Genomic DNA, 22,764 nt, shown 5'->3' with positions numbered 1-22,764 from the left:
AAAAAAGACATAGAAAAGATCAGCCACCGACTTGGAGAAAATATTTGTAAATATATGACAGCCAAAGGGTTACTAACCTTTGTGTAGACATAGCCGGTTTAAATCTACATATATAAAAGCCTAAGCGACTGAACAACCTGGTGGTCATGATGCACACTGACCACCAGGGGGCAGACGCTCAACGTAGGAGCTTCCCCCTGGTGGCCAGTGCGCTCCCACAGCGGGAGTGCTGCTCAGCTGACCAACAGGTGCCAGACACCGGGCTCACGGCTGGCAAGCACAGCTGTGGCAGCATGAGCCTCTCCTGCCTCCACGGCAGCACTACTGAATGGTGGCAGCGGCAGGCACAGCGGGGCCAGGATGAGCGGAAGCATCATGGTGCCTGGCCGGGCTCGGGCTCCTCCCTGGCCGCCTGCCACTTCACACACTACTACATCCCTTGGGGGATGTGGGACTATCAGTCCCAGATTGCAAGAGGGTGCAGGCCAGGCTGAGGGACCCCACCGGTACACGAATCTGTGCACCAGGCCTCTAATCCTATATAATAAAGAGGTAATATGCTAATTGACCATCATGCTCTCACAAGATGGAGTCGCCCAGTCCCCTCAGCCCCGCCGGCAGTGAATTTTCATGCAACCATTACCTTTTTAAAAAATCCTTACCCAAGGATATGATTATTTCTTTTAGATCATCTGTTCTCGGGAGCAGGCCTAAGCCAGCAGGTGGGCATCCCCCAAGGTCCCAGACTGTGAGATGGTGCAGGCTGGGCTGAGCAACACCCCCCCATGTGCATGAATTTTCATGCACCGGGCCTCTAGTCAATAATAAAAATATTTTTTAAATAGAATAAAGGGCAAAGAATATGAATTCACTGAAGAAACCCAAATGGCCACACGCCAGGGGGTGTCTCATCTCATTTATAGAGAAATGCAAGTTAAAACAAGACATTTCCTTTTTATTAGGCAGAAAAATGCAAACAGGGTTAAGTCTTATTGTATTGACAGCGTGCTGAAAGGGAACTCTGGTGTTTGGACGGTGGGTGCATAAGATGGTATAACCCGGTGCCATATTATGATTTCTAATAAGAAATATGTAGTTGCTCTTTGTCCCTATTTCTGGCGCAGAGCTGCTAAAACCCTTGGAGTTCCCTAAGTGATAATAGCAGTAAAGGTGTCTTGATTTTCATCTAAGATTCTGTTAATGAGGTGACTTTTGGAAAGGACCTTGGTGGCCTAAGGGTGGGGGCAAGTTGCCAGGGGAACCAACCAGATGGTTAGAGGATTGGAATTTCCAACCTCACCGCCCTGATCTACGGGGAGGGCAGAGGTGGCATCAATCACCAACCGCCAGCGATTTGATCCATCCTGTCCATGTAGCAGAGCCTCCATAAACACTCAAAGGATGGGGTTCAGAGAGCTGCCAGGCTTGTGCACAGGGACATTTGAGGAGAGCAGGACGCTCGGAGAGGGCCTTTCCCACGCTTGCCCTGTGCGTCCCATCTGACTGCCAGTTCCTGCGTTTCATCCTCTTACACTAAACCAGTGATCTGGTAAGTAGCATGTTTCTCTGCGTTCCGTGAGCTGCTCCAGCATGTTAATCGAGAACCTCCAATCTACAGTGCTCAACCAGAAACACGGGCGACAACCTGGACTTGCAATTGGCATCTGAAGTGGAGGAGAGCGGTCTGTGGGACTGAGCCCTTCACCGTGGGATCTGACACCATGTCCAGGTAGATGAATTACAGGACACCAGCCGGTGTCAGAGAATTGCTTGTTGGTGTAGGAAACCCACCTGGTAATACACACATTGGAATGGGGTGCTCAGACCACTTACCATTATGGAGGGCAACTCGGCAAAATAAAAAATTGAAATATGGTCCTGACCGGTTTGGCTCAGTGGATAGAGCGTCGGCCTGTGGACTGAAGGGTCCCGGGTTCGATTCCAGTCAAGGGCATGCACCTGGGTTGCAGGCACATCCCCAGTGGGAGGTGTGCAGGAGACAGCTGATCGATGTTTCTAACTATCTATCCTCTCCCTTTCCTCTCTGTAAGAAATCAATAAAATATATTTTTTAAAAAATTGAAATATGCATACACCGTGATCCAGAAATCTTACTTCTAAGAATCAGTTCTACAGGATAGCGGCACAACTACCAAATGCGATACCTGGGGGTGGTTTTTTACATCGTTTACAATGAAACACTGTTGGGGAAAGGCAACGCCCATCAATCACACAGTGCATCTTATCTGAGATAAGAGAGCCTGCAGGTCAAAGACCCACGGGACAAGTACGAAGGGGGCGGAGCCCTGTCTTCTCACCCAGATGGGACTTTGACTTTCTACTATATTGTTTGAAAAATTTACAACTAGTACTAATTTTGTAATTACCAACCCCACAGAGAGAAAGAAGTGTGTATAAATCAAACCCTGCTAAAACTGACACTGCCATGGTCATTTCTCCCTTCGTGCTAAAGCTTGGGGCAGACGGTCAAGGGCACGGGCCCTTTCTGGAACTCCTGGTGCACCCTACCTGGCTTTCCCAGAGCATGAGAGCAGGTCACAGATGTTGCTCAGTTCCCTGCATACATACAAAAGTCTGATTCCGCCAAGAGGCCAATGGTCAGGCCTTCAGAATGGAAAGTGCCTTATCTCCAACCAGTTTGTAATTGTTCTTTCATTTTAAGTTCTTAATGGAAGTTGTGTATAAGATCACTTTATTCCTGCATCTTCTCAATTGTTTCTCCCTTGTACTTTCCCTTTTCCTTTCCTTCTTGGCGAGATTTGGCTTTACGTTCAAGGATCTTTTTGCGGTCTTTGTCCAGCTTTAGTGATAACCATGGTGCTGGGGGGGGAACGCCCACATGAACAGCTGGGCCATTAGCCTTTTCACGCTGGACTTGTCCAATGTGATGACATATTTCTTCCTGTAAACCTGGACAGCTCTGACAATTTGCTGCCTTCTGGAATGTCCTCGAGCAACCTGAATTTCATCATCCTTTTGGATGGGCATGGATTGAACACAGCACTTCTGTCTCAGCTCCGTGGAAAAAGGAGAAGACATAACCTTCCTGCGAATGTGGGAAGGAGCACTGAAGTGCCTTTTACGGTTCTTGCTCCGGTCAGGAGCCACAGAGGGATGGAACTTCATTGCGACCGCTGGCGCTCTACGATGGTCACGAACAGGAAGAGCACCGGTTTATAATTTTAATCTTCTCCCTGGCTCCAGAGTCTAGGGCGCCCCGATCCCCTTTAACAAGGCCTGCTCTGGGCACCAATACATTTTCCCTTGTCTGGCAAATTCATTTTGTCCCCCCACCCCATCCCTGGCTCAGAAGAGTTGGTGTAGGAAGAGGCTGGATTCTTTTCAGAAGAGTCATTTTTTTAAATGCCAGTTAGACCCAAGAGAGAACAGGAGGAGGGTGCCTTCAGGGCTGAGTCAGCAGCAGCCCGCTGACCCACTTCCCCGGCCCACCCAGTCCAGGGGCGCCGCCGGGAGCAGATGCGGGAGCTGCTGGAAGATGCCCTGCCTGGCCAGGCCCCGCTACAGGCAGCCGCCTCCTTCCCCTGAGGGATTCACCCTCCAGCCTTTTCCTCCGTGCTCCCACCTCCTGCCCTATGCCTGCATCCTTGGTGGCGCTGCCCACTCTGCAGGGACATGGCGGAGCCTCCTCTTCCTCCTCATCACGGCTTTGCTCCTTGTTGCCGAGGATGACAAGCTGGCGTGGGACCGGGGACCAGAGCCCAGCTGCTCGCGCACGGTCTCGGCTCAGCGCCTCTGATCATCCGTGTGGCTCTCGTCACGCCTCGCTCTGACATTCTCCTGTGGTGCAGCTTTCCGACACGTAAAGAATACGCTCTTGCCCTAACCGGTTTGGCTCAGTGGATAGAGTATCGACCTGCGGACTGAAGGGTCCCAGGTTCGATTCCGGTCAAGGGCATGTACCTTGGTTGAGGGCACATCCCCAGTAGGAGGTGTACAGGAGGCAGCTGATCGATGTTTCTCTCTCATCGATGTTTCTAACTCTCTATCCATTCTCCCTTCCTCTCTGTAAAAAAGCAATAAAATATATTTTTTAAAGAAAGAATACACTCTTTCAGGGTGTGCAGGCGGGATGGTACGAGGAGAAACTGCAGCCCATTCGGGGGTGGGAGAGGAGGCTGGACCCAGGAGCTCCTCCACCTACACCCCCTCCCTTGTGAGACTCAGGCGGGCGGGATCTCACACCCAGGTCCCAGAGTCCCAGAGGCCCTCCCTGGAGCTTCCCCAGGACCAGCTCACGGCCCCTCCCCAACTTCTCCAGGATTCTGCAGACACGGTCATCAAGTCCGCAGAGACGCACAGGCCTCCTGCTCCCCCGGCTCCTCCTCCCGCCCCCGGCCCACGGCAGACACCAGCGGTTTATTCACTTATTCCTTTTTATCTCGATTCTGGGACCTTACATGGGCTGTACTCCTGGTGGACAAACCAGAATCCGGAATGCAAGTCAAGGACGCAGGGGACTCCTCCGGCTAATGTCATGGGCACCAAAGGGTTGGCTCCTGGAACCTGACCCCCGGGCCAGGCAGGAAGAAGGAGCATAAATTTGGGCAGAAGCTCATTCTGTGAAAGGGGAGGAGAGGAAAAGCAGAATAGCATCAGCCTCACAAATGAGCAGAAATGAAAGCCTCGAACAGTCTCCAAACTGGATGTAGGATCCCACCACTTTCCCGCTGTAGTCCTTCCGCCTCCAGTGCATTCTCAGCCCAGAGCGGGACGCCCTGGTAGAGCCTGAGTAGGCCACTCTGCCCTGCTCAGCCTCCTGCGGGAACTGCATCTGATGGGGGGCGGGCTGGTAGAGCGAAGTCCCTTCTATGCCCGCCCCGTGGGGCCTGCCACTCTGTCACCTCTCTGACCTCACACCCCAATACAGTCCCCTCCACTTCTCCCTCCTCCCCTCCAGCCACACTCACCTCCTGCATGAGGAACCTTGGCATGAGGCTGCACCCTTTGCTAGAAGGTTCTTTCCTCCCACATACACCTCTCCTTGCTCCCTACACTCCACATTCCATAGCCCCTCTCTGCATGACTCTTCTCCTTTGCACTAATTATTATCCAGCCGGCTACATGTCATATGAATTAGCCCATCTGTCCACCTCCCAGCAAACGCTGGCTCCTCCAGGCCGGGGCTTTGCTTCCTGTGTTCTTGCCCAGTGAGTGCCCAGCACCAGCACACAGTAAGGACAGTGTGGTGGCTGCAAGAGTCACTGCCACTCCGTCGGGGACGGGTAGGAGCCAGGACTGCTATGTCATTGACTGACTATCCGTACAGCAGTCTAATCAGTCAGATACTTAGGGGAGCAATTATTATTCTGAGTACAGAATCAGCCAGGCGGTGTGAGAGGCCTGTCCCACGGGGTGCCGCGTGCACAGTCACAGACCCGCACCCTCCAGTCAGCGGGCAGCAGGCTCTGCGGCACCACACGCTAGAAGGAGGTGACTTGAGAGGGCTGGGTCAGGTGACAAAAACACGTGGCGAATAAATAAGCACCAAGCTCATGAATGAGCCATCTGTCTGGCGGTGAGATATCCACGCCAGGCAGCACACCAGCCCCACCAATTAGTGGCTAGATTCGTCCAAATAGCATCAGAGCATTCAACAACAGAGTTCAACGCAATCATAGTTATCACTCCAGGGTTTAGGGGACACATTATCACAATTGTGAGTCCAGTGGCTAACTGTAATCACCCCCACACACACACTCACACACACACACTCACACTTCAACGGCCTCCTGGCTGCCCCCGCTCACTTGTAAAGCAAGTCCCCTGGTGCCCAGGCTCTGAGCGGTCCCCTCACTGCACTGGAGTCGAGGGCAAGGCCATCGTCATTCCTTGAGACCCTCACAGAGTGACACATACTGGACTGTCCGTCCAAAGGCCGAGGAAGACGGTTCACCCGAAGATGACGACCCCGCCTTCCCCAGGGCTCCGGCCCGGCCAATGCTGCAGGCGGCCCTGGACCAGAAGTCTCCCAGGGACTGTGCACCAGCTGGGGCCGAGTGGCAGGGAAGGAAAAGGCAGTGACCGTGGCCGTGGTCAGCCTCGCTTGGGCAGGCCTGGAGGGAGAGTCCCCTGTGTGCACCAGGCACACTCTCCGTCGGCAAAGCCCAGACATTCAACAGATGGAGGCAGTGGCTGGGGACTCACTCAGAAGGAAACAGTAAGCGCACTCACTCTCCAGCTGGGTGGGCACCCACTTCCCAAAGCAACAGGCGCTGAGACCACTTGGCCCCGCAGGCACCTCGTGCCCACCGGGAGAGCCTCGAGAGAACTGGGGAGCCGCAGAGGCAGTGGCATGTGATCCGCAGGTCACATCTGCCTGAAATCCCTCCTTTCCCCTCCTGCTTGCTCCACGCTCCCTGGGACAGTTAATGGGCGTGCGGGGGAGGGGGCAGAAAAGGGCTTAAACCAGCAGATGGCCGGTGGCTGGGTAATCCTCGCTTTGGCTACATTAAGGACAGAAATAAAATTACCATTTCAGCTCCCAGGGCAGGTAGAAGAGGCGGTCACTCCCAAGAATGTACAGAAAACTTAGGGGAAGGATGTGCCTGAATGAGAAGAACTTTTCTCATTGCCTATTCAAACTGCATGGACAGGGAAAGCGGGGCCTAGGGACACCTTCCGAGCGCTAAGTGGTGCTGGGTTTGGGTCATGACCACAAATAGCTTAGGGCCCTGTGCCAGCCAGGTGCTGGCTGGGGATTGCCTGTCCACCTGGAGAGGGCGCTGTGTGCAACTGTCAGTCTGGGGAGGCGGCCAGCCCTGCAGCCAGAGGGGGTCGCTAGCTACGGGCACTCGTCCAGAGGGCACATGGAGATAGGCTGCCCGTTTGGCCCTGGCCCCGAGGCGGCTGGAGTCCAACGGAAGAGAGAGCGTGCCTTAATGTGGGAAGGAAAGAGAGGGCGCGCAAACAAGGGAGAGGGAGAGGGAGAGGGAGAAGGGGAAAGGGGGAAAGGAGGGGAGGAGGCGGAGGGAGAGGAGGGGGAGAGGAACGAGGGGGAGGGGAGGCGGAGGAGGCGGAGGGAGAGGAGGGGAGGGGGTGGGGAGGCGGACGGAGGAAGAAGAGGAAGATAGGAGGAGGGAGAAGGAGAGCGGAGGGAGGAGGCAGGAGGGAGGCGGCGGCCGAGGGGAGGAGCGCGAGCCGAGACGCGCGAGCCGGCGGAGGCGGCGACGGAGCGGCCGGGTGCGCGGCCGCGCTCTGGTTGGCTGGTGCCCGCGTCCTCCGCCGCCCGCCCCCTCCTCCCTCCCACTCCCCGCCCTCCCCGCGGCGCTGGCGTCGAGAAAGTACAGTAAAAAGTCCAAGTGCAGCCGCGGGCGCAAGATGGGATCCGGCTCCTCCAGCTACCGGCCCAAGGCCATCTACTTGGACATCGATGGACGCATTCAGAAGGTAGCTCCTCCCCGCCTCCCCACGCGGCCAAGGGGCACCTCCCGGCGCGCGACCCCGGCCCTGCCAGCCCCCCGCGGCGGCCCCTGCCCGGGTGACAGCCCGGGGGTCGCGGCGCCGGCGGCGGGTGGGGGACCCTTCGTCCGTGCGTCCGAGCGTCCGTGCGTCCGAGCGTCCAGGGGTCCGGGCTGTGGTCTCCGACAACTTTGGCGGGGGCGGCAGGGCTCTTCGGTCAGGTTTCCCCGCGAACTGGATCCCCGTGGGAGGGGGCGACCCGCGGTGTTTTTTCCATTTCATGGGTAGAGCTTTCTTTGTAACAAATCTGATCAGGCTGAGTTTGTGCGTTCGGAGAGGCTGTGCATAAACCCACTTCGTTTCTGGTGGAACAACCCCCAGACCCGCCGGAGCGGGCGGGCAGACCTGCGGGACCGGTCCGTGCATGGAGGGTGCCGGTGCGATCCGCCAGCTGGGGACCGCGCGGCTTCCTGGCGGGTGGGAGCAGGTGGGGGGGAGGGTGCGGGGAAAGCAGGGACTGCTCCCAGCCTCTGGTCTGTGTCCCTGTCCCATTTCCCTCAGGGGATCAGCTGTGACAGCAGAGGGGGTGATGAGCTGCCCTGTCTCCTGGGCCCTCAGAGAGACGGTGGGCGCTGGACCAGCTCTGCTGCCCAGCTGCCCTCCTCCGGAGAGAGGAGGCCCTCCAGACGTGCAGCGTCCCTAACCAACTGAGTCCCAGAGGAGAGGCATCCAGAGCAGACCATTCGTGGTGGCCCCTCCTCTTCGAGCCCCTGGCGTGGGTCCAGAGAGCCCTGGCCCCTGCTTCTGATTGGCAGAGAGGAACAATAAGTGAGCTGCTTGGCGGGGAGCTTTCTTAGCCCCACCTAGATTCCCGCCCCCCCCCCCCAGGGACATGCCCTAGTGAGGCCATCTTCCCAAACCTCAGCGGCACATCATCTCACCTTGCCCTTGTCCAGGAGCACCCCACCAGGAAACCAAGGAGGAATGCCCTCCGGGCAGAGTAGCCGCCTGCCAGGGCTCAGGGCTCTGGTTCTCAGACGCACCTCCACCAGCTGATAGACTTGCCAACAAGCCACCTCGCTCTCACCCCTCCCCAGCTTGATCCCGGTGAAATGAGAAGTGCAGGCGCCCCTCCCCTACCCCCCATAACCCACTCTAACAGAATCGGACAACCAGGACAGGAAGCATCTTCAAGGGCAGGTGGTCACAAGCAGACACAGGACTAGACCCCAGTGCCCAGTGACTGCATAGGAATTTATAGCAGCCTCCCCAAAGGAAGGAACGGCCCTCCACTGAATAGCCCCCTGCTCCAGTGTGCACACGCATCCACATACAACATGTACGTGAAAACATGCGTGCATGCGTACACATAGACGCACATGCCACATGCAAACATACACAAAAGCACATGCACACACACATATGCAAACAGGCAACCGTGCACACACAGATACAAGCACACACTTTTTCTGCCCCCACCAAATAAAAGGTATCAAACATCAGCGTTTTTTATCTTTTGAAAGAGGTGAGATGAGACGCCGCCACCAGGTCAGAAGTGACAGCTGCTTCCCAAGAACTTCCCCAAAAGCTTCCTGAGAAGCCTGACGAAGTGGGTGAGAGTGGAAGAGGTTCCAGAGGTCAGGAGGCGAGCACCTAGCCTGGCAGGCTACTCTGCTCTGATTGTGGGGAGGATGGTTTTCCACAGGTGGCACACCCAAGGTTGGGGTGACCTCCAGGAAAGCAGCACTGTGGGCAGCTCGGGGAGACCTGAGGCACCTGTGATTGGGAGAGAGGCTGTGGCCTTGGGAGCGGCCAGAGCTGATGTGTGCTGGCGCCACCGTTTCTGTGATCTGGAGCAAGTCCCCAGGCTGCTCTGAGCCGGCCTGCCGCCTGTGAAGTGGGGTAGCATCTGCTTTATAGACGGCCATGAGAAGTAAACACATTCGTGTAAACAGCCGGGACGCTGCCGGAACATGATGGCGCGGTGCACGCTCTCTGTCCAATAAATGTCCTTTAACTGACACAGTGAGGAGGGCAGTGGTCTGTAAACCTCTGCCATCCCTGCAGTGCCTGTTACTCATTCTTGACCTTGCTCCGTGGCCTCTCCCCTTGCCGTTGTCACTGTTGGCGGCTCGGGGCTGGACTTGTAGCCTGGTTGAGAGACAGATCACTTGGGGTTTCCAAGCATGTGCTGGACACTGGCCACCTTTCACCCCTCCCCCCTTGAACTCCACGCCAGCAGCTCTGTCCAGATTTCAAATGTCTCTCTCGGCTCAGGGCTCTTTCTGCAACACTTTGAGGGCTGAGTTTTCTTAAAGCCCCAAACACTGGATTAGTTCTGAAGTTCCCCGTATGCTGTCCGGTTCTGTCTCCCTTTTTATCCATCCCGTCCTGTCTGTGAAAGGTCATGGACACAGACCTCATGTTGCTTCCAAGGAGAGGATGTGGAGGGAGGAGAGAAGGCGTGTGTGACGTTGTCGCATATATATTGTGTTGCCCTGTCTGGTCATCTGTCCTTTGGCTCCTGCATTCCTTCCGTTCTCTGTCCCCTGAGTGATCCCACTCCTGGCCATTCCATGCTCTCCCCAGCAGTGGCTCCCGCGGGTGTTGTCTGCTCCAGCAAAGCTTCGGGTGGATGGCCACCGTGTCTGAGGAGAGGCCGGTGCTCAGCATCTCCACTTCCATGCCATGGCCCCGGGTTAGTCACTTAACCTCCGTGCCACTGTGTCTTGAGGTCACATGGGTATACTGTAGTGCTGCTTGTTGGGAGACCCAAACAGGCAAGGCCAATCACTTAGTCAATTAGCCAGATGAGTTTATTGAGCAGCTACTACGTGCCGAGTGCTGGGGTCCAGGGTGAATGTGCCATTCATGACACTCAGTCCCACTGAGCAATGGCTCCCTCCATCCTGTGCCAAGCATTGGACCTGGGTCCTGTGACAGACAGGGCACCCTGTGACAGACAGAAGGACACAGCAGGACCCGGCTGGTGGGAAGGGCTATGGTGCCAGCCGAGTGTGGGCCTGGTGAGTAGATTTTCTTCCTCTGAGAGGACCAGCTTTGTGGGGAAGGGGTCCTTTTCGGACCCAGCAACCTTCGGAAGACCCAGGGACTGCTGAGTATCAGGGGTGCAGCCTCACGCAGCCAGCAGCACCTCCACACTGTCCCTATCGCCTGCTCGGCCACTTGCCAAGGAACACAGGTGGCCCTGGCACCTCCCGGCACCAGGTGAAGGAGGAGGGATTGGAGCCGCATCCCCAAATCTGCAGAGCTGGGAACCCTACCCCGAGGACTTCCCTCAAGGAGCGGATGCTCCTTATCTTTGTCCAGAGGGTTTGCTTGTATCTTTCCTCAGCTTCCCCTGGCCTGGGGACCCTGGCCTCGGCACCTGCTTCTTCTTCCCTCCCGAGTACGGAGAAAGGTGTGGGCCCTGGGATGCACAGGGCGCGACAGGACAATGCACCTGGCATAGGCAGCCTGAGGGGCTCCTGCCTGTGGCAACCCAGGCGTGGGTTTGCTGACCTTCCGAATGGGGCCTTGGTGGGCTCCCAGGCTGGCCTTGGGCTTGGGTTTGGTGAGAACATTCTCTGAGCAAGACTGACGGTCCTGGAGCTCTTGGGCATGTTGAACAGGACCACTCTGTGGTGCACTGCCCCGGCCTAGCAGCGGCCTTGGGGACAGTCCCCTCCCCACGCTCTCTGCGGGACCACCCTCAGCCACTCCAGCTGCTGTGTCCTTGTCCCTGCCTTTACCTGCAGCTGGCACGCAGTCTTCATGAGCAAACAGCCACTTGCAAAGTTGTTTCTACTCTTAAAACAGGAACCAAATGAGAAAAACTGGAAGGGAAGAGCAGAGCTCAAAAGTTGTTAAAATGTCAACAGAAGACAGTTTCTAGTTCATAACCACCCACCCACACACACACCAGTGACTGCTCTCCCTTCCGGCTGGAGCCGCGCACCCCGTGTGCTCAGCCTGTGGGGCCTTCTCACGGTGCTTGTCTTTCACCCAGCCCGGCCCTCTTGCCACCTGAGACCCTAGATCATGCCGCCGGGATTCCTCAGAAGCCCGCCTCCGTGGGCCTGCAGGCCCTGACCCACCGTGCCCTCCCCGGAGGTCTGGTTCTCTTCTGTGGCTGTGGCCCTCCTGCCTGCACGCGGAGCCCAGGCCTCTGCACGCCCTGCTGGCTGTCTCGGGGTCTAGCCAGAGGAATTCTGCTCCCTACTGCCTGTCCCTCCCTGTGCCCCTGCCCTGCCCTGCACCAGGCTCCTCTGCCTTTGTTTCTCGCCTTTGGCACAAACACAGCCGGCCCATCTTCAGAGCCATCCCATCTTCTACTGGTCAAAGGGCACACCCGACCCGAGTCTTGTCCAGTGTGCTCACACGGTGGGGCCTGGAGTCCCTCTCCACAGGCCTCTGCCCCTCCTGGAATGTGCCTGTCCTGCCACCTGGCGCAGCCCAGTGGAAATTTCCTTTCACTTTAACACCTGCGCACCTGCTTGGCCCATCACTCAGAGCACCCTTTTCCCAGGACTGGCAGGATCCTTGCTCATTTGCAAGGGCCAGGCAGACCCAGCAGAGTTCTCTGGGCTTCTGAGCACCTGTCTGTCACCTCCTTCCTGCCAGGTATTCTCCCCTCGGCCATCATCAGCAAAGTCCGTTTATCTTCCTTTGGATGTTTATAGCTTAAGATCTTTAAGAAGATACTGAAATGGTAACGTAAGCTGATTGCAACCAAGGGGCGGGGGGTGGTTTACAGAAAGGGGTGATCCCACTCCCGTTTGGATTTCCAGTGTAAAACAGAAGTGGGGCCGTTTTGATTCCCAGCCCGACCCCAGCTTCCGATGACCCCTCTGTCTCCAGCTGCGTCAGAGCTGGGCCGTGAGAACTAACCATGAGTGTCTCGATTTCCCGTCTCTGTTTCTCGATTGATGTAATCGGCCCGACTGCCTGCGGTGCCACAGCAGGGCTGGCCGTAAAGAACTTTAGGGAAACGGTCTTCCGAGTCCAGCCCAGGACGCTGAGCAGTCAGGGCGCTGCTGCCTCCCTCTTCCCTCCCACGTGCCTCAGTCTGAAGGCCGATTAAACCAGACACGTCGGGCCGGGAAGGGGATGGCTGGGGGCTTGAACCCCACTAATGTCACCAGGGTTGACAGATAATGACATGGGGACCCACGGTACCTCTCAGACTGAATGCAGCATGCCCTATCTCGGAGGGGCTGGGGCTGCTCTTGTCCGTCACACGGAGGGTGGAGGCCGTGGTGGCAAGACAGACCGCCCGGCTCTGCCTCTTGCCAGCTGGGAAGTCACTTTGCCCTCAGAGAAGTGGGTGCAGTGGTGGTGCCTTCCATGGGGTGGCGCCTTCCATGGGGTGGCTGAAGATGGCACTAAGTCGGTGGTCGGCAAACTCATTAGTCAACAGAGCCAAACATCAACAGTACAACGATTGAAATTTCTTTTGAGAGCCGAAAACCGACTTCTGCGCATGGGCCACGAAGTTTCAATCGCACTGTACGTGCGCGCCCGCACGTGGTATTTTGTGGAAGAGGCACACTCAAGGGGCCAAAGAGCCGCATGTGGCTCGCGAGCCGCAGTTTGCCGACCACTGCACTAAGTAATACCCATAAAGTGCTGGGCACTGGGGAAGCTCAGTACACCTGTCCCATCCTCAGGCCTGCACACAGTAGGGCCACTCCCCAACCCCGGCAGCTCCCCTGCACCTGCCACTAGGAGACTCTGGAAGAAGCCATGGCAGGCGCTGTCTTGTCATTTGCTTTGTGCCTCTGTGAGGCCCCTGTGAATCTGAACCACAAAGAGGGAGACAGTGCCAAGGACCCCAAGACCCCGGTCCCCCTACCCCAGGCACCTTTGTCTCCAGCTTGGCAGGGGCTACTCCTATTGGAAACGGGGTACTTCACACCCTAAGCTGAGGGGCCTCGCCAGAGCCATTAGGGCTGAGGGGCTGCCTGGCCTCAGAAGCCTGCAGCACACACTCTGGTGTCAGGGAAGGAGAGCACGGGCAGAGGGAGGGCACGCACGCACATCAGACCACTCATGTGAACAGCATGCAAATGAGAGACAAAGCAGGGCGACCAGGAGGCTGGCCTCAGTGCCGGGCCAGCAGGGGGCAGCAGGGACTGGCCAACACGGAGCCCTGGGTCACTGCAGGTTGGGTTCCTGCACCCCTGTTCTGGGTTTGCTGCCTGGGGGTGTAGCCAGTATCCCCCCACCCCGCCATCTCTCCCACCACAGCCGGCCCAAGCTGAACCATCTTCATTCGGTCACCCACTCCCCGACTGCGGGTGGCTCAGCAGGCAGTGTCCCTGAGAATCGCCAAGGACAGAGGCACCTCAGGGGTCCATCTTGCCAAGACAGCAGCAGCCCACCAGCTGGTCCTGCCCCGGAAAGGAATTCCTCTTGCTCCCCATTCTCCCCCTCAGCCAGACAGGCAGTGCGAGGAGAGCTGTCCCCCTGGAGGTGTTTCTGGGGACAGACACGCCCGGGCACGGCATTGCTCCTAGCCCTCAGAGCAGAAGCTCCAGCCGAGGGTGGCACGCAGCCAGTGCAGTTTGCAGGTCAGTGGCTCAGTTGAAAGGGGTTCCCAGCCTCTTGCTCAGCTCACCGAGCTGAGTCCTTCTGCCTCTGTGGCTGGGGATCTGCATTCCCAAGGTTCTGAATCTTTGAGAGAGAAAAAATATTCTAATTTAGTGCAGACCTGAAGATCGCCTGCAGGGGCATAGAAGTGTGCGCATCTTCTGGGCGCCCAGGCTCGCGGTCCTGCGGTGGGTCAGCTGCTGTGGAGACGGCGTCAAACATTTCAAACTCAAAATACGTCTTGAGTTCACGGTGTGGGTTATTTGTCTTCTCTCCCCCCACCTCCTCCCCCTCCGCCATGTAATTACCACGCAGTCCCAAAGCTGATCACCTAACCTGAGCATTTGCCCAGAACGGAAACTCACAGCCCCCCTCCGCCCCAAAAAACTTGGTATGGACACAAGTAAAGAAGAGCCAGACCTTGTATTCAATGGGCTTTAGATTCCCTAACTTTTCTCTCATTTTTAAAAATTGTAGAAAATTACACACAACATAAAACTTTGCCATCTTAACCATGTCTGATGCACAGCTCAGTGGCATTGAGCCCATTCACATTGTCCATTTCCAGAACTTCCCATCTTCCCAGTCCGAAGCTCTGTCCCCCTTAAACACTAACACCCACCCCCCGCCCAGCCCTGGCACCCACCACCTACTTTCTGTCTCTATGGGTTTGGCTGCTCTAGAACCTCATGTAAGTGGAATCACACCGTGTTTATTCTTTTGTGAGTGGCTTATTTCACTTAGCATAATGTCCTCAAGGTTCCTCCATGTTGGGATATGTAATCGGAATGTCCTTCCATTTTAAGTCTGAGTTATATCCCATTGCTTGTAGATGCACATTCTGTTTATCCATTCATCCATCATGAATCTGCCTGATTTTAAAAATACATATTTTTATTGATTTTTAGAGAGAGAAACATCAGGGCGGTAGCAAAACATTCATCGGCTGCCTCCTACTAGTACATGCCCCCAAATGGGATCGAGCCCGAAACCTGAGCATAAGGCCCTGACCTGGAATCGAACCGGCAACCTTTTGGTGCACAGGACGACGCCCAACCAACTGCACCACACCAGCCAGGGCCTGCCTGATGTTTCTAAACCTCCATCACCCCCATGCTTATTTCCTTGGTTTGCAAACCCAGGCCATTGCAATGGTATATTACTGCGCCTTGTGAAAAACTTGGTGTTCCCTGAGACCCTCCCCATTTCCTGGTCATAGCTGTTCCTCTAGGAGGCTTATGTGTGGTGTGGTCTGTGTATGTTTCACGCGGGGAGAGGAGTGAACAGATGCTTTTCAGATTCAGTTGCCCTCAGTCCACTTCCCAGCAGCATGATGTCAGGGCCGAGAGCACGGATTCCCGGGCAAGCTTGTCTGCGATGGACCCCGGAAGTGTGTGTGTGTGCAGGTTACTTACATACTTCGGTGTCTCCATCTGTGAAGTGGGTTGTTATGATTAAAGGCATGAGTGCGCATCAAGTCTAAAACCTGGCCGGCACACAATGAGTGCTGCATCAAGTCGTGGTTACTGTTACTTGTTTATTATTTATTTATGTTTTATGTTGTGGATTCAAGGCAGCCGAATCTCCATGTCTGGTTTGGGGAACCTCGCCCGGACCCCTGGCCTCATGCTTCCAGGTTGGCGGGTGGCCCGGGGGCATCAGCGGTGTTCCAGCACAGGGACGCGGGTCCAGGCGCGCGCCATGGAACAAAGGGCCAGCCAGCCCCGGGGTGCTTCCAGCTCCATGATACCATGTGACTGTGTTTCCCAGGTTAACCCCAAATCCGCCCTCCTTCCCCCATCCTTCCCACCGAAGAGAGGACCACAAATGCCTTTCATTTCTCCTCCGACCTTGACCTTCGGAGGTGCAGCTCCCTCAGGACTGCGATGAGGAGGGAGGACAGGAGGGAGGGAGGGTGACCACTCAGCGCAGGCATGGTGCCAGGCTTCAGGCTCATTGGCTCCTCAGGAGGGGGTGGTAGTGATGCCCGCAGCGCTTGATAATGTGACAGGTGAAGTCAGCTCTGCCGCTAGAACAGGCTGTTTGGAGAGTGCTTGCCTGGTCGCTGTCCATCACAGCCCGGGAGCACTCTGCCGCTTTGTCACTTGGTGGCTGGCCGTACCTCCCCCGCAGGTCCTCGGGCCCTCAGGGGCCCCCCTTGTGCAGCCTGGGAGAACTGCTCAGCCCTGGGGAGTGAAGGGGGCTTTTGGGAAACAAAGTCTGAGCCCACCGCGGAGTGGCTGGAGTTGGCAGGATTCATCACAGTCGAGCCCTCCTCGGGTTAGCCCAGAACACTCGTGTCAGGGAAATGGCCACCCTGCCCCCTCCCATCACCACTGCTGAACGGCAGGTGTAGTGACCAGGGCGCCGTCTCTCCAGGTGGGATTCGTTCATCCCGGGGCCAGTCACACACAGCGCTGATTTATTTCGTAAGCAGAGCCGTGAACAGTGATTCAGGCTGTCTTTATCCTCACCGCTTCTGCCTTTAGGATGAAAAAGAAAAAACTTTCATAGCCTTACTGATAACCAAACAGGAGGCAGCGCATTGGACATTATCATGTAGAGATCGCCAACCGTCTCTCCATCTGGAATTTACATTTGAGAGGACAGCTCGCTGGGAGGGAGGGAGCATCCTTACTGGTTACTGCCGGCTGAAGAGCAGCAGAAGCAGCTGGGTGTGGCTGGAGACTCATCTGTCACCAGTCTGTTACATGTCTGTTGATCCCACCATTTCCAAAGTGCTTTGGGGAACAGCCGCCAAAATGTTTTCGCTCAGGGTCCTGGTCCGCACAGGGAAAGGTTACAATATGAGTGGTGGTTAGAGGTTCAAAATTAATGGTCAGGCGTACCCTGGAATCTCTCACTGAAGCGTCTTATGCAAGTCTAGACTGTCTTGCTGCCACAATTAATAACAACATCCAAGGCTTAGGACACATTCAAGTGCTGGGAAATGTGGCTCCAGAGGTGGCCAGTGACTGCGTGGCCATTTGGAGTCCTTAGGACTTAAGCTGTCCCCCTGAGCCACCGGAATGTGCAGCCGTGGTCCCCACATGTGTTTGAGTCCCATTTTCCGAGTGGTGTTTTGAAGGTTGAGCCCCAAACAGCAGAGATGGGAGGTGGCATCTGTGCCCTTCCTGGCAAGGACAGCCCGGAATATTCCAAGAAGCGAGGGTCAGGAGAGGACTTCCGCGGCAACATGATAGATGGGGAAAGTGGAGGAGCGGTGAGTTGCCTCTGCACATATTTCTGAAACAGCGCTGGGCGGCTGAAAAGGTGACTGCGATGGGCCACAACCTCGGGGAGCTGAGGGGACACTTTGGTGCAGGTGATGCATGGATGGCGAGCGACTGGGACAGATCTCCAGGCATCAGACTAAGCAGTGAGCCCGAGAGCGATTCTGTGGTTCAGTGCAGAAGGTGGCACGGGCAACAGTGAGCGACACGCTGTGTGACACGGGTGCTGCGTGACGTGGCTATGGCAACTGTACGATGCTGGTCTCGGGGTGGCCCGGAGGACACTGCCGGTACATCAGGAAAGCCCAGCGGCATTGAGCAGAAACCCGACCCCCGGGGAACCTGCCGCAGAGGAGGCTCACAGGTCTGCAGCCGGCCGGGGCGGGCCGGCCTCCTCCTGCGCAGGAAGCAGGACAGGTGCGGAGTGACTCCAGCCACCACAGCAGCAGGCCTGGAGCCACGTTGGACCAGCGCGGGGGCCCGACACCCACGTTCCAAGACGTTTCTTTTCTGGCAGGAAAACCATGCTCAGTTTTTCTGATGAAACTTCAGGCAACGGAAAGGAGAGGAAGAGGCAAGGGAGAGAGGAAGGAAGCCTTCTTCCCATTGCAGATGGCAGCTCTTTGGGCGCCACGTGGCCGTCCTCCACTGCCTCCGATGGCGTACACTCGGCCGCTGTGCTCAGGGTGCCTGTGTGAGGCCTCGGGGACCATCTCGATGATGCTTTTGACCAGGACAGCCGAGCTCTCTGGGTCTAAGTTGGCTTTTAGGTCCCGATTTCACATGGTTCCTTCTCCATCTCTTCTCCCTTGCCCAGCCATTGTTCTCACATCTGGCAGTTCTCACATCCCGTCTTGAGACGGGGCCACAGGGCTGCTTGTTTGGAGAGGGCTCCCCATGGATGGTCCCTGGGGGCGGGCTGCGGTCCCAGATCTTCCCCAGCATCTCCTCCTCTATCCTTGCCCTCCTCGGGAATGCCAAGGAGCCCTGACCCCAGGGACAGGTCGCATGGACCACACTGGAGTCCTGATACAAGAGGAGAAGTGAGCAGAGCAGGGTGAGGGCTCAGTGAGGGGAAATACAAGGATTGTGCATCCACAGTCACCTCTTCCTGGAATCTGAGCTCAAGGAGTAAAGCAAATTGAAACCAGAGAGACACCTTCCGACCGCCGCCCCATACCACAGTCCCCTGAGCTCCAGCTCAGCACACGTCTCATTCTCCCAGCTCCCCGGTTTCTGCATTTTCAGTCCCCTGTGATCCATTATTTATGACAGTGGAGCTTGGCCTCAGACACCAGACATGAAAAAAATAACAACAAAGCAGCCCAGATCGGATCAGCCATGACAAATGGGTTCTGTGCACAGGAGGCCGGAGACCTCTGCAGACGCGGGCGTGGGGAACGGTGAGCCAGAGCTGGAGGGGGTGTGACGGCCTGGCAGCTGCGGCCTGCTAAAGGATATCCTCAGCCAGGACAGGGATTCCCCACAAGTTCCCAGATGGTCCCCTCGGGCCTCCCCACCTCCCAGCTCCCACCCAGGCCCACATCAGCTAATACTGGGGGGGGGGGGGGGGGGGGGTCTTCTCAGAGTCAGACCTGCCTCTTCTCAGACTCTGGACCTGATACTCGGCCTTCAGTGTCTCCTCTCTCTAAGCCATCTTCCCCTGACCCCTCCTGAAGTTTGGCCCCAATCACATATACACTCCCTGCCTCACACAGCTTAAAGGACTCATTGCCTGCGAAAAAGATCCCAGCCATCTCTGTGTGTTGTCACCTCTCCCTCTGCCTCCCTGGCGATGGGTGATTTCATGGAGGGCCCACCTGGATAATCTGGGATAATCTTATCTCAAGAGCCTTAATCTCATCACACCTGCAGACACTTTGGGGATCACAGGTTCCCGGGGGTAGACGTGTGTGTCTTTGGGAGGTGGGGCATTACTCAGGGGGTACAGGGCTCTTAACCACTGGATTGTAAATACATTTCCAGCCTCAGTTCACACCACACTTCCTCAGCTCCAGAGGCTCTGCAATCCAGGCTCATGTAGCCACTGCACCCTAACCCGGCAGGATCGTTGGTCTGGAGTGTGGGTGGGCAGAGTGAGGAGACCATATCTTCCCTTCTCCTCCTGCTTTATGCCACCCTCTCCACATGGCCCCCTCATCCCTCAAGGCCCGCCCTCTTTCACAGCATCTGTCACACCCACTTTTAATTTCTTGTGTGTTTTTGACATCACTGCCTCCCCTGGCTGCCGGCTGTGTGTTATAAGCAGGATCTTAGATAGCTCTCTTCTCCCCACCAAATTTTGCTGTACATTGTGATTAAATTAACTCATGTTAAGCAAATGTGCCTCTCCTATCCTTTCACCTAACAGACATTTATTGAGGCCCTCCTAGATGCTGGACCCCAGAGAAGGTACATGATAAAGACATGAATCTTGGGAGGCAATGGTATGCTTCAGAACATGAACCTCAAAACCCAACCCCACCACCACCACCTTGGTTGCTTATCCAGCCGCCCTGAAATCAGCAAACTGAGGTTTTCATCCATCAGTGCTACATGCTAGTTGTATGATCTTGGGCCTCAGTTTACACATCTATAAAATGGGGATAGTATCCTTCTAGCAGACATTTGTATGGTGCTCACCACATACCACATACCTTTGTAAGTGTTTTATAGAGGCCACTCGTATCATCCCTATGTTGCAGTTTAGGGAAGTATGGAATGAAGAGGGTAAGGAATTTGCCCACAATCTGGAGTTCATGAGCGGCAGAGCTGGAGTTGAGCCAGGAGGCTGGCTCCAGGCTCCTCAGCACCAGGTGGCCATGCCTCTCAATGGAGAAAGAAGCCTACCCTATGGGGTGCTAGGTCATTCAAGCATCTGGGGCTCAGGGCAGAAACTGCCCCATGGGAGCTCACAGCATCTTGAAGCAGGCAGAACTGGCCTTATCCCCACTTTGAAGATGAAAATCTGAGATGCAGAGATGTGAAGACATTCATCGAGGGCCACACTGTTTGTTTGAGAAAGAGCCAGAGTCAGGTCTTCGAGGCCCGGCTCCAGACCTTTCCACCATCCAGTTCAGCGGCTTATTGGACTTCTTTCCCGTCTCATCACAACCGTCCGAGCTCTGCAAAGACAGTGAAGTTGGTATTTAGGAGCCTGTCTTTGTATTTGCCCAGAACTAACTCTCCCACAATCCCAGGAGGCTCTGTATGAGTGCTGCATCCGAGTTTTGTCAGTGACCCCGGGCCTTCACCCACACCACGGCCTTCATCATCTAACACATTACTTTACCCCAGTGAGCTGCTGACGCTGCTCTCTCCCTGTGCTGACCGCCACCCCGCTACGGACACTTACAGTCACCTTCCTTTCCATTTCCTCTCGCTGTATGATTGTGGCAAAGTTCCTGAACTCTCTCAGCCTTCATATCTGCAAAATAGGAATAATGATACCTTCTTTAAGGCATACCACAAGGGTCAAAGATAATGTGTGTTCTTCAACAAACAAAGGCAAGAAAAGAAAAGGAACTGTAGGATCACACACACACACACGCTCTTGTTGAACACACATTGCATTGGCTTGTTGTCTTAAGTCTCTTTCTATCCATACGTTCTGGCCCCTTTACATTCCTTGCCTCTTGTTTATTGAAGAACACATATTACTTCTGATCCTTACAACATGCCTTAAAGATTATTTATATTTTTGGGATATATATATAATAATAAAAGCATTATATGCTAATTAAACCGGCTGAATAGTGGAACGACCGTCCAGACGACCTTCCAGATGAAGTTGGGGCTTTGAGGGCCAGAGGCAGCTGCTGTGGCTGGAAGGGCCGAGGCAGCCGGGGCTGCCAGGGCTGAGTCCCTTGCACAAATTTCGTGCATCGGGCCTCTAGTGTGTGTGTGTGTGTGTGTGTGTGTGTGTGTGTGTGTGTGTATATATATATATATATATATATATATCCCAAAAATCTATACACACACTTTGAATAATTATAAGGGCAGTGTTTATTAAAATACATTTCATTTTCAAAATTGAGCTCTCAGCTATTAAAGTGTGCATACATTTTGGGGGGCACCCTGTGTATATATATGACAACCTGAGAAGATAAGGGAAATCGTTCATTTTCTTCCCATGTGATAATCTCACTGTGGCCATCTTAAACTGAAAGAGATCTTGTACTTTAACGATCCACGCTGAAATATGTACAGATGATAGAATACGATGTCTAGAACGAGCTTTAAAATAACCGCAGCAGGGAGAAGTTGGAGTGCAGGCGAAGCGGGATGGGTCTCGTGTTGACAGCTGTTGAAGCTGGGACGTGGGGGGGGCGGCTTTATTGAGCCACATCTTCTGCTTTTGTACCTGTTTGAGCATTTCCATTGTGCAAAATACCTTTTTAAGAGAATGGATGTCATGTGTCTGCTCATGGTAATAAATGTTAGTTTCTGTTACTATTTTATATTCTTTTCAAATGCAATGACCAGAAGCCTACCTTCTAAATTGGAAAGGGAAATAAGGCCTAATAGAGATTTTATTTTAGCAAACAAAAAGCAGCAATTGCCTGCCTGCTGGTTAACTGCAATCCCGTCTGATGGTGATGTTATTGTTGAGTGTTCTGAAAATAAGGGGCATCATGAAATGAACAACTTTATCTGTAACATAATTAGAGATGAATTGCAGGTATGCTAGTACATGGATGGAGGGAGGGAGGGAGAGAAGGAGGGAGAGATGGATAGATAGACAGGCCATACAGCTTCTTTTCCGTGAACATGTATTTATTTATTGAGGAATAAAATGTGGGGTTTTGGCCTTGGTCTCTTTTTAGCTTGTTTGTTTTGTACATGAAACATTTGGAATTCCCAAGTGCTGAAAAGGCGATGGAACGTCCCTGCTTGCTCCCCCAGAGGTAGAAAAGTTGCAAATGCACACTGGGTTGGAGTTTGGCTGTTCGTGGGCTGCGCAGGCTGGGTTCTAACTCCTAGAGCTGGAGCGTGAGGCCCTGGAGCCAGGCTGGTTTGCTTCGAGGGCAGACGAAGCCTTACAGAAGCTTGTATAAAAGCGCAATTGGTTATAAAAGCTATAAGAAGTGATCACGGTCTGATAGACAAAAGGAATTGGAATGGGTTTGTTTTCCTTGGGGAGAGGGCTCTAAATCAATAATCACTCCAAGTGTGTGACTGAAGATATCAGTCATTTGAGAACAAGGCAAACAGAGAATGCACACACCATTAAGGGAGAGTGACAGGGGCAGAAAGGCCAGCGACCACCTCTACTTCCCACGCAGGCCTGCGCTGACGCTCTGACTCCAGCACAGCACATGTCTCTGGGCTTGGAGCCAGGTGCATCCTGGGCCACAGGGACGAGGCCAGGCCAGCTTCTTCTCTCTCTGTGGCTCAGAGTCCTCCTCTGTGACGGGATGATGATGATGACACCAAGCCTGGGCGGTCCCTCTGGCCAGGGTGACCCTGGGGCTGTGAAACAGCAGAAACGGCACTC

The 22,764-nt window shown here is 54.9% G+C and overlaps 1 protein-coding gene across 2 annotated transcripts in view; it reads left to right on the top strand.

The window, feature by feature from the left end:
- The first annotated feature begins 7,161 nt into the window (after nucleotides 1-7,161).
- PDE9A (phosphodiesterase 9A) overlaps nucleotides 7,162-22,764 on the top strand; it is a 94,557-nt gene continuing 78,954 nt past the window's right edge. Inside the window, exon 1 of one of the 2 annotated variants that reach the window (XM_080655411.1) lies at nucleotides 7,162-7,428. In XM_080655411.1, coding sequence (XP_080511537.1) covers nucleotides 7,360-7,428 — 69 coding nt within the window. In that variant the 5' untranslated portion in view covers nucleotides 7,162-7,359. The remainder of the gene's footprint in view (nucleotides 7,429-22,764) is intronic. The other variant, XM_080655412.1, reaches the window with a different exon arrangement.

Source organism: Plecotus auritus (assembly GCF_963455305.1).
Source record: "Plecotus auritus genome assembly, chromosome: 2".
Classification (NCBI taxonomy): Eukaryota; Metazoa; Chordata; class Mammalia; order Chiroptera; family Vespertilionidae; genus Plecotus; species Plecotus auritus.
Note: the sequence above shows the minus strand (reverse complement) of the source record. Positions and strands in the feature narration are given on the sequence as shown.